The sequence below is a fragment of the Microplitis demolitor genome, chromosome 3, assembly GCF_026212275.2.
Source record: "Microplitis demolitor isolate Queensland-Clemson2020A chromosome 3, iyMicDemo2.1a, whole genome shotgun sequence".
Taxonomy (NCBI): Eukaryota; Metazoa; Arthropoda; class Insecta; order Hymenoptera; family Braconidae; genus Microplitis; species Microplitis demolitor.
Genome location: NC_068547.1, coordinates 10,071,744 through 10,085,308, shown reverse-complemented (window position 1 = coordinate 10,085,308; position 13,565 = coordinate 10,071,744). Strand labels below are relative to the sequence as shown.

Here is a 13,565-nt window from a genome sequence, read left to right as displayed (position 1 = left end):
CATATAGGGTACACTGAAAGCCTTTTCTAAGTCCCATCTCGTCAAAAATCAAAGCACAAATGAGGTTTTTACATTTTTTTTGTAAGATCTCACTTTTTAATTTCAAAGATCTTAAACATTTTTAAAAAAAATCAGCTTTCGCACTGATGATGCGATGCCAGAAACGAAGCACAGATAAATGAAGAAGCGCGCATTCAACATTTTTTTGAACGTAACTGCAAACCAAAGATAAATCAAAATGTAACTTAAGCGCAAAACATTGTAAGTTAAGCGGATACTTGCTTTGTAATTTTTATCGTATTTTGTCATGGGCCAAGCATGCGTGAAATAAGCTCTGCAGAAATATCTGTTAATCCATGAAAAGTATACGAACCGTCTTTTAGAAGAGTTTTCTCTGCTAGATGCTTAATAATTTGCTTCATTAAAGCTATCCTTTTCACTGCGTTTATTGCATTGAGCCAGAATCTGATATTTGGCAGTCAGCTGATGTAGTTTGTGTTGACAAAAATCGAATCGCTTTTAAATTTTTCTGGAGTTTCGACATATGAATATCGCTCCCAATAATGGCACTGCTAGCTACGGTATCAGAAGTCTTGATCCCCCAAAAAAATATCCCCAAGAGATAATGACCTCAAACCTAATGTCCCCGAGACGAAATATTCCCAAAATAAAATTTCATGAATCAAGAATCATGGAACCACCTTATCATATGGACGTCTGGTGATTTTTAGATTCTACTATTAGCTGTATTGTTAATAATCTTTTTCTTCTGTATGTTTCTATGAATCTTATGTGTCTCACAACAAGAAAAATTATTATATCAACTCTGAAATTAGACATATAGGCTGTTAAACTTTCAAATACAAAGAAAAAAATAAATATTTTTAATGTTGTATAAATTACACATTGCTCACCACTTTATTGACAAAAATCATTCATCTAAGTCTTTTTGTTTGTTTCAGAGTTCAGTTGTTCATCAGCAATCCTTCAAAGTCATACCAAAGAAGAAATAAAATTTATAACATCAAGCTCAAATATATCCGATGTATCTAAGAATCAATCTACCAATTGTAATAAATATTATCTTAGTACTAATCCAAAAGTCGACATACTCCCAGCAATCGATAGCCCAGAAGCCTGTAATAGTGCTGCGTGCAGGTCAGAAATATTTTGTCATTTCGTTTTTACTTCAATCAATACATATTCAAGTATCTCAAACACAATTGTATCATAAATCGATAGGATAATACGGAAGTATCAAGTGTTTTTTACTAAAACTGTTAAGATGTTCTTTTTATACATATGTCTTAGAGTGCTCCGCTTGAAACGAACATTTTTTTTGTTCCCCATCGAATACTTTGTTCTACATGCTGAAATAAAAATGCACTCTAATTTTGAGGTCTTAACATTAATTTAAAGAACTGAAACAAAGTTGTTAAAGTTTTTCCATACTCAAATTATGCAAATCTTGAAAATTCAGCCCTATAATAATATATCTCATTGGTACAAAATTTAATTTAAAAAGAAAAGTATGCTCTTTGAAAAAGCCTATATGTTCTTAGCCGTACCGTCAAATAAGTCATTAAAATTTAATATCCTATGAGATAAATGGGTTTTTTTTTTTAATAAAGCTATTAAAAAACATTAAATTAAGTTAGACAGTTTTTGATCAGTGGAACTATTTCAAAATCACTCATGGATGAAAACTTAAACTTAAACTTCAGAGCTCAGAACTTATAAGCAAAATGAAAAATAGAGATTAGAAGACTAAACATAGAGTTACGGAATGCCATTAAGTTGCTCAGTGTGTAGGCTTATGAAGAGTAGATTACATTATATATTTGTTTATTGTTCAGAGTTTGTTGAACAAATTAATACATTTATAGTTAGCAATACTAGCATTTGAGGTAAAGAATTAACAAATATTTTTATAAATCATAACACAGAGTACAAAGTTATGTAATGTTAAACCTACTATCTGGCTAAAGTAAACATTAATAAAAAAAAAATTTGATGGAAAGTAATTAGCCAGAAATAAACTTAAGTCACCCATAATTATACATCGGCCAGTAACAGCCAGTTGATGATTCCCTTTTTAAATTCTCGTGAATTATTCATCATTTCGATGTTATCAGACAAATCATTCCATAGATATGGAGCAGCTACAGCGAAAGCAACTCTATATGCGTTGGTACGTCGGCTAGGAACAACTAACACGGTAGTAGTGCTTTGATTTCGAAGCGTCCTGGCAGCAATTTAAGCAGCCAAAAATTCAGCTACATACGAAGGAGAATGTTTAAACAGCACGGAGTAAGTAACACTTAGAACGCTGCGATCCCGAGCTTTTTTTACAGTTAACGATCCAAGACCAATCTTGGTTTGTGTGATGAGTGAGTCCCAAGGCAGCCCATAAATGAAGCGAATAGCTTAATTGACTAAACGCTGGAGCTTAATGTCTAATACTGAACCTAAACCATGAAGTGCTGCAGAACAATAGTTGACATGAGGTAGCATCAAAGCATTGACAAAAGCCTTTTGCATGTTAATGTCCGTGTAATCGCGCAGATGATAGAGCTGATATACCGATGAGTTGACTTTGTAAGTGGCATACTTAACATGGTCCTCAAATGTCAACTTAGAGTCAGTAATTAGCCCGAGATTCCTAACACTGGTCACGATGGGAATAACGATTCCATCGCACCCCACATTAATTTGAGCAGTGTCAATGGAATTGACGTATGTACTGGTACCAATAATCATAGTCTTGGTTTTGCCAAGATTTAGTTGCAGTCGGTTTGCTGCAGCCCAGGCTTGATACTCAAGATGTTAGCATTCATCTGGCGGACACCCTATTTAAGCTCATGCGAATAGCAGGATAAATATATTTGAATGACATCAGCATACAACAAATGCTTGCAGGAGCAAATGCACTCACCTAATCATTGATGAATAGGGTGAAAAGTTGAGGACCTGAAATAGAGCCTTGTGGGACACCAATGGTAGTAGGTTTCAAGGTGGTGAGGTTACTTTTGAGTTCTTGAAAGCCAGTGACCTATCAGTAAAATAGGAGGTGATCCAGCAAGTCGCTGACTCAGAGAAACCAATCACTGCAAGCTTACGTATTAGCAGCCCAGGGTCGACCGTGTCAAACGCCTTGGAAAAGTCGAAGAGTGTTAGCAGCGTGATCATGCGACTATTACTCAGGTATTCAATTTAATTTAGTGATTTAATAAAAAACAACTCTTTCCAGTACCTTGCCTAGGACAGGCAGCAACGCTGTAAGTCGGTAATCAGTAGCCTTGGTAGGATTAAGTATCTTATTGACAGGAATGATGATAGCCTTCTTCCAAGTTTCGGGGAAGCTGGATTCCCTTATTAATTTGTTGATGAGCTCTGTAGTTCAGTCAAGGAGCACAGAAAGAGTATTGACTAGCATCTTCTTAGTGATGTTATCCGCTCCCACAGCATCAAATTTGATTGACGTTATGGCTATCTTGACAGTCTCACTGGAGACCTCTTCAAATATAAGCTCAGGATGATCACCCATTTTAACAGGTAGGGGGAGTGACAGCAATTCAGAGTTTATTGAAGACCTAGAGACCATTGCAAACACCTGGACAAGCTCAGCAGCCTTCACAGCGAGAGCGTCAAGGCTATTGTTCTTGAGGAGACCAAGCTTACGAAGCTCCTTCTACATGGTATTGCAGGACAACTCTTCAATCCTATTGCGGAAGAAATTAATTCCAGCCTCCTTGAGTTTGGTTCGATGGCAATCACGCTCACACCTATACTTTAGTGGATTGGACATACTTCTACATCATTGGCACCGCCTATACAAAATGCGAACATGATTCTCAGACTCATTCAGTTCATGTGATATCCAAGGGGCTTTCTTGAGTAAATTGACCGTTATTACCCTGCTAGGTAAGAAATCATTGACATGGTCAATGAGCTTGCTGGCAAATTTTCGGACCATTTCATCGACAGTGGGCACAGAGTCCTCGTTAATAGGCTTCCAGTTTATGTTGGACAAGGCTGTAATTGCATTAGGAAAAGTTAGTTTGTCCAGCTTACGTGTACAAATTTTGTGACTGACTGGAGAGGCATTGCCACTCTGACTTTCCCAAGGAGATAACCTGATCCTGATCATCAATGATGCAAAGATCCAGCCAAGTCTCAGATTGATTAGTAACATGTGTAACCCCATGGTCTACTAGCCTTAGTGAGCAGCTGCTAATGAACGATTTGACATATTGGGCATCAAAACTCATCTGAGTTTGATCAGTGTTGAAATCACCCATGATGATTTTGTTACTGAAGCCATGCATCACTTCTGCCAGGGTAGTAGCAAGGTCACCAAAAGGAGCATGAGGTGGATGGTATACAGCAGAACAAGAATAGGTAGGACCTTTTTCATATGTATCCTGCAGGCGATGAATTCCGGTGAGCCAGGTTTACCATTCCTAGAGATCGCAGGTTTTAGGATGACGGATAAGCTTAAAGAATTATGATAGTATATAGCAACACCGCCACCGTGAACATGGCGATCATTTCGTACAACATTGTAACCTGGAATACCAATAACTTAGCCTGGAATGGCTTCAGCTAGCCATGTTTCAGTGATAATAATAAGATGGTAGAGAGGATTAGAGTCCAGAAATTGCATAATGACATTCATGTGTGATCTCAACGAGTTCGCATTGAGACAGCAGACTCGGAAATCAGATGGAGATGAACTGTTACTCGTCTTGTTGATGTCGTGATGCCGGAAACTACTGCTGCTGGGATGACGAAGGTGGTGGAAGACGTTAGCAAGATGTAGCGCCAGCGTAAGAGACTTGCTGTTTAACTCTAACTAAGTCCTTATGATTAGCAATGATTTGTATCAAGGCTTAATCATCTTTCTTGACCATCACTGTGTTGTGCTTGGTCCAGATAGATTTATAGCCTAGTGATTTGAGTGTCTTCTTAGCTTCCCCTAATAGTTTAAATAATGGGTAATAGCTCCACTAATGGGTAATAGTTCATTGATATATATGGTAAAATCACCATTAAAGTCACCATAAACACATAGTCAGCATTAATAGGGCAAGATTTGACGTGGAATCATTTGAGGATACCAAACTTCTTCTTTGCATTGATAAGACGAACAGCCAAGGCAGGTGAACTATACTCAACGGCCAAGGTTAAGAAAAAATTTTAATAGCAATCATACATTGTATAGCATTGTATGATGTGAGTGTGGTCACGTAGAGAAGAATTTTGTCGCCCATGGCTCATCAGTTTTCAGCAGCCAGGAATCTAATTCACTCTTGAACGCAGAAGCACTACGTATTGACCTCAGTGCATCAGGTATATGATTCCACATATATGGGGCAGCAACAGCGAACGGATATTTGTAGGTCTGAGTGCGATGGTTGGGTATAACCAGTCTGTTGGAGCAGGTTTGATTCCTGAGTAGCCCAAAGGCAGATTACACTGCCAGAAATTCAATTAGGTACGATGGGGTATGTTTAATAAGAGCTATACGCACAATTATTAGAACCGCACGTGCTCTGGCCATGCTAACAGTAGGCCAACCCAGATTTATTCTGGCCTGAGTGATAGCCATGTCCCAGGGCAGACCCAGTATGTATCTAATTCCTTTGTTAACCAATCGCTGTAGCTTGAGATCAAGTTCAGGGCCAATACCAAAATATACAGCAGCACAATAATTAACATGTGGAAGCAGGAGGGCATTCACAAGAGTTTTCCGCATGTTGACTCCAGTGTAGCTGCGTAGACCATACACTTGATAGAGAGTGGAATTGACTTTGGCCGAGATATGCTTTACATTGTCTTTAAAGATTAGCTTGGAGTCCATGTAGACACAAAAAGAAAGGTAGAGAAATGACACAAAAAAGGAAAAGGTTTTACACAATTCGAATTTACATTTTATAACTTACAACTAGTTTCCCGAGCAGAAATGTCTCTCACGCTCACATTGTAACGACATACATGAATTATTATTTATCAATAACTAATGAAAGAAATATTAAATTAGTAATAATCATAGTAATAATAGTAATATTCGTAATAATGATTATAGTAATATTATTTCATAATAATCATAATACTAATAATAATAAAATAATACTAATAATAATTATAACAATATCTCAGCTATAATTAATTATTGCTTGCGGTAGGCAGGAGTGGAAGACGTAGTCCCCACACACATAAATACGCGGCTGATGTCCACCTCTGCAGACACAATCGAAGACCAGTCCAAGTTGTCCAGTAGTATCAGTGCATTGGGATTGGCAAGTCTATCGAGCTTTCTGGTCTGAATAGTAGATGCAGTGGGAGCTATGTAGTTGACTTTCAAGGTGGCATGCATCAGGAGATGCCCACCACCAATAGGAAGATCTGTTTTACCCCAGGAGCTAATGCAGTCCATAGTATCGATAATAATGAGATCCAGCCATGTTTCAGAATGTCCAGTGATATGAGTTGCAGCATGATTCATTAACTTGAGAGAGTTTGCAGCTATAAAAGACTTAATGTAGTCAGCATCCGGTCCTGTACTGAGCTGATCAGCATTAAAGTCTCCAAGAATTAGTTTCTGACTATACCCATCAAAGACAGTTCCGAAAGTAGTGGCAAGGTCACCAAATGGTGCATGTGGAGGCTGATAAACAACAGCAATAAATATAAGTAACGCCCTCATCGGGTAGAGGGCACAAGTTATATATTCTAGTGCGCCAGGTTGACCAATTCAGGTAATCACAGGCTTGAGGATGGCTTTTAAGTGTAAAAATTCGTGATAGTATAGAGCAATGTCACCCCTATCTACGTTGCGATCGTTTCTAACTAGATTGTAACCCGGTAGACTGATGACGGAGTCAAGAATATGATTTACAATCTACGTTTTCGTAACTGCGATGATATGGTAAAGACTGTTGGAAGCTAGAAAGAGCCGTAGTTTATTCAGATGCGTTCTAAGAGAATCGGCATGCAGATGACAAACTCGAAGTGATGCACTCGTATCAAGTGTGTTTGAGCTGCTGATAACATTAGGTGATGGACGACAGATTAGTTTGAATTGTTTCTAGAGTGATCCTCAAGTATCTTGGCTATATCCCCAATAGAGGTAACGACCTGTATAAGAGAATATTCATCTTTCTTGACCAGTACAGAGTCATTTTTGGACCATATATATTTGAAGCCAACTGATTTTAACGCTTTCTTCGTTTCACCAAGCAGTTAAAAATTTCTGCTGGAATGCAGCTCATTAACATATACGTTAAAGTTGATTGAAGGTATAGTGGTGAGAGAAGAGACATTAGGTCGTGTTTTAAAGAAACACCAGTTTAGTACACCATGCTTCTTCTTCGCCGAGATGATCTTAAATACAGTGGCCTACTTGGATCATTCAATAGCAATAGAGCTACGGCTCAGGTTATCAATCGCTGAACTGCCAGAAGCTCCAGAAGATGACTCAGCAGGAATATTACGCTTGGACAGAAATCTCACACTGACAATTTCACTAGGTTTCAATTGAACATTTAGCACTGTAAGTATAGAGCTTACAAGGCGTAATAGCTGCGCTTGACCATGACTAAGACAGCAGGTAGGAAATCCAGATATCACAAATTCCAGACAGTGAGTTTGTGTGGCGGGCCTTTTGAAGGTTGATCGTGTTGCTATTTGTGATGGTAGTGAGAAGGGCCAGTTTATTATCACGTTTGTCAGTCGAGGTACCAGCGCTGCAACTTGCTGCTTCCAGCTTTTGAAGCCTAGATATGACATCAGCAACAAATTTATTGATAGTGACGTTATCAGTTTGAAGCCTTTCACTAGTTTGTTTCAGATCGGTGACGTCAGATGAGAATTTTTCAAGATTGGCTTTAATGTCAGGTACATCTTTAAGCAGCGAGCCGTGCTCCTTGAAAGTAGAATTTATAGCATTTATGCCTGACATGACAGCAGCCAGGGTGATCTTGCTTGCAGCAGGTTTTTTAGGAGGCGGATCCATGCCCTATTCTTCCATCACTCGAGTTCTCTTGCGAGAATCAGTGTATTTGGATGACAAATCAGAACCAGAGGGTAGAGCAGGTGGTAAACTGGAATTCAGATTGTCAGTGTGATCCATGACAGGTAGCGTGGTGTCACTAGCGTGCAATTCTGAGTCAGTGTAGGCGAGTACACAGATAGCAACACTCAATCCCAAGCCAAACTAATAGGTACTCACAGCGCATGCATCACGTCCGAGAGAGAGGCTTCAGGTGAGAGTGAGACGGCCAGTAACCTCAAAGTGACTCCTCAGGAATTTAATTAATTGAATAATTGATTATTACAAGCCTTATCACAGGAACAAACCGCTAAAAAGCAAGACCTGCAATATTAGCTAGCAGTGATCTGCAAAAGAAAAAACGCTTGAAGGCACACAACATACTAAATAGTTCTCATACACAGAGGGAAGGAGAGGGGGAGAAAGAGAGAGAGAAAGAGAGAGAGAGAGAGAAAAAAATGACGAAAAAATTGTGAAACATTGCGATCATGCAAATGAAAATAAAAATTCCCAATCTAGATCAAGTATTTTTCTTATGTATTTTGATGTGTTAAATCTAAATCAAACGTCAGTTTGGCTTGCACACCCTCCAACTTTGGATAAATTGCGGAAAAACTCTAAAAATAACGAGAAGTAGTCAGAAAAGAGCAGATAACATCAAAAAATGGTACTCGTCTTACTCACAGTAATAAAGTAGACATGATTCATTTTAAATCATTTAATGTCATTCATAAATTGTAATTAAAGTAATAAAAAAACTACCTTCCTCGATTTTATACTGTTTTTCGCTTGTATCGAGCACTTTGCAGTAAGTATTTGCAATTTTTTAGTAGCTCAAAACCCCATGCTGGCATAAAGTTTTTCTACATATTACAATATATTAGTCTACGGTTTATCAACACCTTCAAAATGTTAAATTTAGTGAATGCATTCAATATAAAATAGTTAAAAGCAAGTCATTTGAAACGATAGATTTTTTTTAAATGTAACACAAGTTTTTTCTTTCAATCGTCTAATTGAGATTCTCTTTGTACCATTCTTATTCAATATTCAAGCTTTGAAGCTAACTTGACTAAATGTTAATGTATATTGAGATAAACTTGTATCAACACTGCAATTCAAATTTGAATCTTATTGATTACAGATTGAGATGGTTATTGGAGCAGCTTGACCAAGGTGATATCCAAACTGATTCATTACTGAATTCATTACAGTTTACTATACAGTATGCTGCTACTGTTCTAGAAAATGTTTTCATTCGTGAAAAAAAGTATGTAGATTTTTTTATATTCTTTAAAATTAAGATATGTCTTTTATGATTCTATAACTTCATTTCACTAATATTGTCAAACATGTTAAACGTATTTTTTATCTTTTTATAAAAAAAAATTAAGTAACACCATCGAATTTTGGGTATATGGTTTATAACATTCCCCTCTATTTCACGCGTCCCACGGTGGAGTGTGGTTGGCGCTCAATAGCCGTTATGGCTCTCCGTTGGTTGAAAAACTGAAAATAAAATAGTAACAAAACAAAATGTCCCACCTGGAGATATCCTGAATCTCCCTGGACCCGCAGCTCTGCTCAAGCTGGGTTAGACAAACTAGTTGGGCGCCAGTTCGTGTGCCCCACGAACAAAATTTAAACCAACTACCTTTGGCGATTACACACACTCACACACTCAAATTTTAGACCTTAATAGCCAACTACCTTTGGCAAATATTAAGACAATTTATTTTGAGCTAACTACCTGTGGTAATTTCCTTAATTAAATTTTAAAATGGCTTTACCTTCGCGAAAACCTTAATTTACTCTAATCGAAATTTTGATTGTTACGTCCAAAATTGGTACGTAATTATTTAAGTGAGTATTTGGTCCAAGCTGAAGCCTATAGACCGGGAACTCCAAAGGTTTTTGTCTTAATGATGTTGTTGGTGAAGGTTAAATTAAATGATCAATTCTCGGTTTAAATTTATTACATATATTGTAAAAACCGTACAAATGTTATAGTTTGCTAAATAACTATGACAAAAATTTAGCTACTAAAAATTATTGAATTACAAATTTAAACGCAATATTAAATGTTAAACAACACTTAATAAAACTGATTATTCAAATACAATATTAAACCGGAGAAAAAAAGATAAACGGCACTTAAAAAAAATTAATTATTCAAGTACGATATTAAGCCGAATAAATATTACTTATGCAAATATAAATTCTAAAGGCAAAATTAAATGTTAAACCACACTTAAAATATATTGATCATTCAAAATACAATTTGAAATATAAAAATTCGTGACCAGACTATTTCTTAAAGTCTCTGATCATTAAAATCATTAAAGTCTTTGATCATTCAAAATTCAATTTCAAAAATAAAATTCGTGACCAGACTATTTCTTAAAGCCTCTTATAAAATTTGATTATTCAAAATTCAATTTCAAAAATAAAATTCGTGACCAGACTATTTTTTAAAGTCTCTTACAAAATTTGATCATTCAAAATACTATTTCAAAAATAAAATTCGTGACCAGACTATTTCTTAAAGTCTCTTACAAAATTTTATCTGTGATATTTTATATTTAATATTTATTAATATACTTGGGTTTTCACCTTGTAGTATTTACCGTTGCGAAAATATTTAAATAAAAGGATATAATTGAAGAACCTTTAGTACAAAGCTCACTGACTCTATTTAAAAATATACTTTATTGTTCTACGTGGAGAAACCCGGCCACTGAACTTAAGTTATGATTTATGATCCGCACACTTGGAAATCCTGGTCAAGAGAGAGAGTTCACGCGTCCAATTTTTTGTGTCTCGATTTTCAGGGCGTTCCAATTGACCTCAAGTAGGAGAAAACCGTGACCAATTAGAGGTCCGGTTCCTTGGGCCCTTACCCTCATTCCTTGATTTTCCGGGGAGCGTCGCCTCAACTCCCTCTATGATGGGAGGCTCTCCTTTGTACCTATGTGTCTATTCGCGTAAGTGTGTGTGTGCGTATGTGTCCACCCACACGCAAGCACATTTACGCGCGAGCAAAACACACACACGCACACACATGCAAGCGCATTTTCCTGTCTACGTTTTAATTCTTATTTTATGAATTATTATTTATTAATTATTTAAAATTATTATTTATTATTTATCACACATTGTTGATGAATATTATTTATGAAATATTGTCTATTATTAATCTAGTATTATTGATTACTTATGAAATATTATTTATTATTCATCAGGTCTGGCCTCTTGCCTAGAATCTTTAGTTATTAATTATTATCAGTTATTAATTATGAATGTTATTTATAAAATATTATTTATTATTTATCAAATATGATTTACTATTTATCAAGCATGGCCTCTTGCCTAGAACCTTTAATTATTAATTAATATATTGTATTATTTACTAGGTCTGGTGTTCCCACCTAGAACCTTTAAACATTATTTATTAATTATTAAAATATGAAATATTTTTAGTTGAGATATTAAAAATGAGTCATTGGTTTAGTTAAAACATTTCTTAAATGAGTCTAAAATGTGTTCAGATCTTATCTACAATTCGAAAACTCATAGGATTTCTATTTATTTGTTTGTTTTGGTATTAAGCCGTTAAAAGCTTTTGCGACGCACCAAAGCAATTTCTAAAATGACCAGCGAGGCACTTTATGGATACTCTCATTTTTCTGTTTTTACTTATTTGAAATTATAACATGAAAAATAAAATGTTTAAATTTTGCCAGACGTAGCAATCTTGATCTTTTCACACACACACTCACTCTCGTACCCGATACTTTATTACACACTCACTAGTTTTGAATTATAACGTTCTCTTCTATTTCACGCGTCCCACGGCGGAGTGTGGTTGGCGCTCAATAGCCGTTATGGCTCTCCGTTGGTTGAAAAACTGAAAATAAAACTAATAACGAAACAAAATGTCCCACCTGGAGATATCCTGAATCTCCCTGGAGATCGCGCCAACCAATTCAAAATAATCATAAGCACATAAATGAAATGCGCAACTATTTCTCTCAGCGCTATAAAAATCCAAATATATGCTCACATTACTTAGTGAAATCTCCTGATTCAAATACAATATATACCTAAGAAATCAATGAAGTATTATTAACGCAATAATTAAAACAAAATCTTATAAATAAACAAAATAATCATATTAACAAACTATCGGATGAGACGTGTGAGCAGCGTGTGCCACCCTCTGTTGTTCACCGACATGATGCGAGACTGCCGCGATATCTGAATATCGTGACAGAATATTTTCCCATTAATCAATAAATTAACTAATTTAGGATTTAAAATATTTTTTAATCAATTTCTTGTTTAATTTTAATTTTTCTTGATTATTATAAATTTCTTTTTATTTTAGCACTTTTTCAACTAATTATTATTACTCAATAATCGGAGACTTCATGCACTCTTATTTCACTATCATTTTTACCGAAATATCGGTCGACACAAAGTTCCACTATCACATTTCCAGATACGCACGCTTTCCTACGTGATCTCTTTCTTTTTCAAGTACTTTTATATCACAATAATTATTTAATTTTTAATTAATTAATTCATAAATTTAACTTCATTTATTTAGTTATTACCGGTGACCTTGACCGCGAGACTTTTATGTATTTTATCAAGACAATTTTTTATTAATTCCCGGACTTTACTTCAGTTAATTACTTAATTCATTAGTATTATATTGACTAGAATTATGACTAGACTCAACAATTTCCGGTGCGTGGATTACACGATCCACCTGGAAATTTCTAGAAAATTTCCGGCAACTTGCCTGAAAATATTTTGTACGCAATAGCTCCGGCTACCTGCCTGGTATCTTATAACAGTTTTTGGAATAATCTATCGCTTGATTCTACAATAAAAACCAAGTCACAATTAAATAAATTTACCTGTTATTCATTAGCGGCGCCTGAGTGTCGGCGTCTACTTTTTTTTGTTTTTGTTTTCCTCATTGGCTATCGTCCCAATTGAGCCATGTGCCAGCTACTGTTGCATTGTTTTCCCGAGTGGAACTATCGCCGCCATTTTTATGACTTAAAACACTAATGGCGTCCCCAAAAAAAACTCGAAGATAAGTGAACACTATGTGACAAATGATGGCGAATGTATATATTGGCTTGTCTGAAATCCTTAATGATTATAAGTGGAGGTAACCTATATGGGTTGGAGAGAACTTGCGTCCCACCACTTATCTTACGCAAGCAGTTGACCAGAGCTGAAGTCTGGTACCATGGGGGACCCATTCCAAGCCCCACTTCGACCACAGTCTCTTTATTTCCTGAGATGGGAGGAGTGTTTGGGTCCATGTGAGGTTGGACTCGTGGTGGCTGTGCGTGAGGCACCCACATGCACTGCATGCCTAATGGGTAAGCTAATGTGAGCATATGCTCATATTTCGCTTTTATAATATATAGTGGTGTCATAATATACAAATAGGGTTACGCAGCGCGAATATGCCCAAAAGGGTCAGGTATCG

At 36.2% G+C, this 13,565-nt stretch overlaps 1 protein-coding gene across 4 annotated transcripts in view; it reads left to right on the top strand.

Moving 5' to 3' along the window:
* LOC103573709 (dual specificity calcium/calmodulin-dependent 3',5'-cyclic nucleotide phosphodiesterase 1) overlaps nt 1-13,565 on the top strand; it is a 139,295-nt gene that overhangs the window by 67,658 nt on the left and 58,072 nt on the right. For all 4 annotated transcript variants that reach the window (XM_053737318.1, XM_053737319.1, XM_014440558.1 and 1 more), the window contains 2 exons: nt 963-1,158; nt 9,198-9,323. In XM_053737318.1, the coding sequence (XP_053593293.1) occupies nt 963-1,158; nt 9,198-9,323 (322 nt within the window). The remainder of the gene's footprint in view (nt 1-962; nt 1,159-9,197; nt 9,324-13,565) is intronic.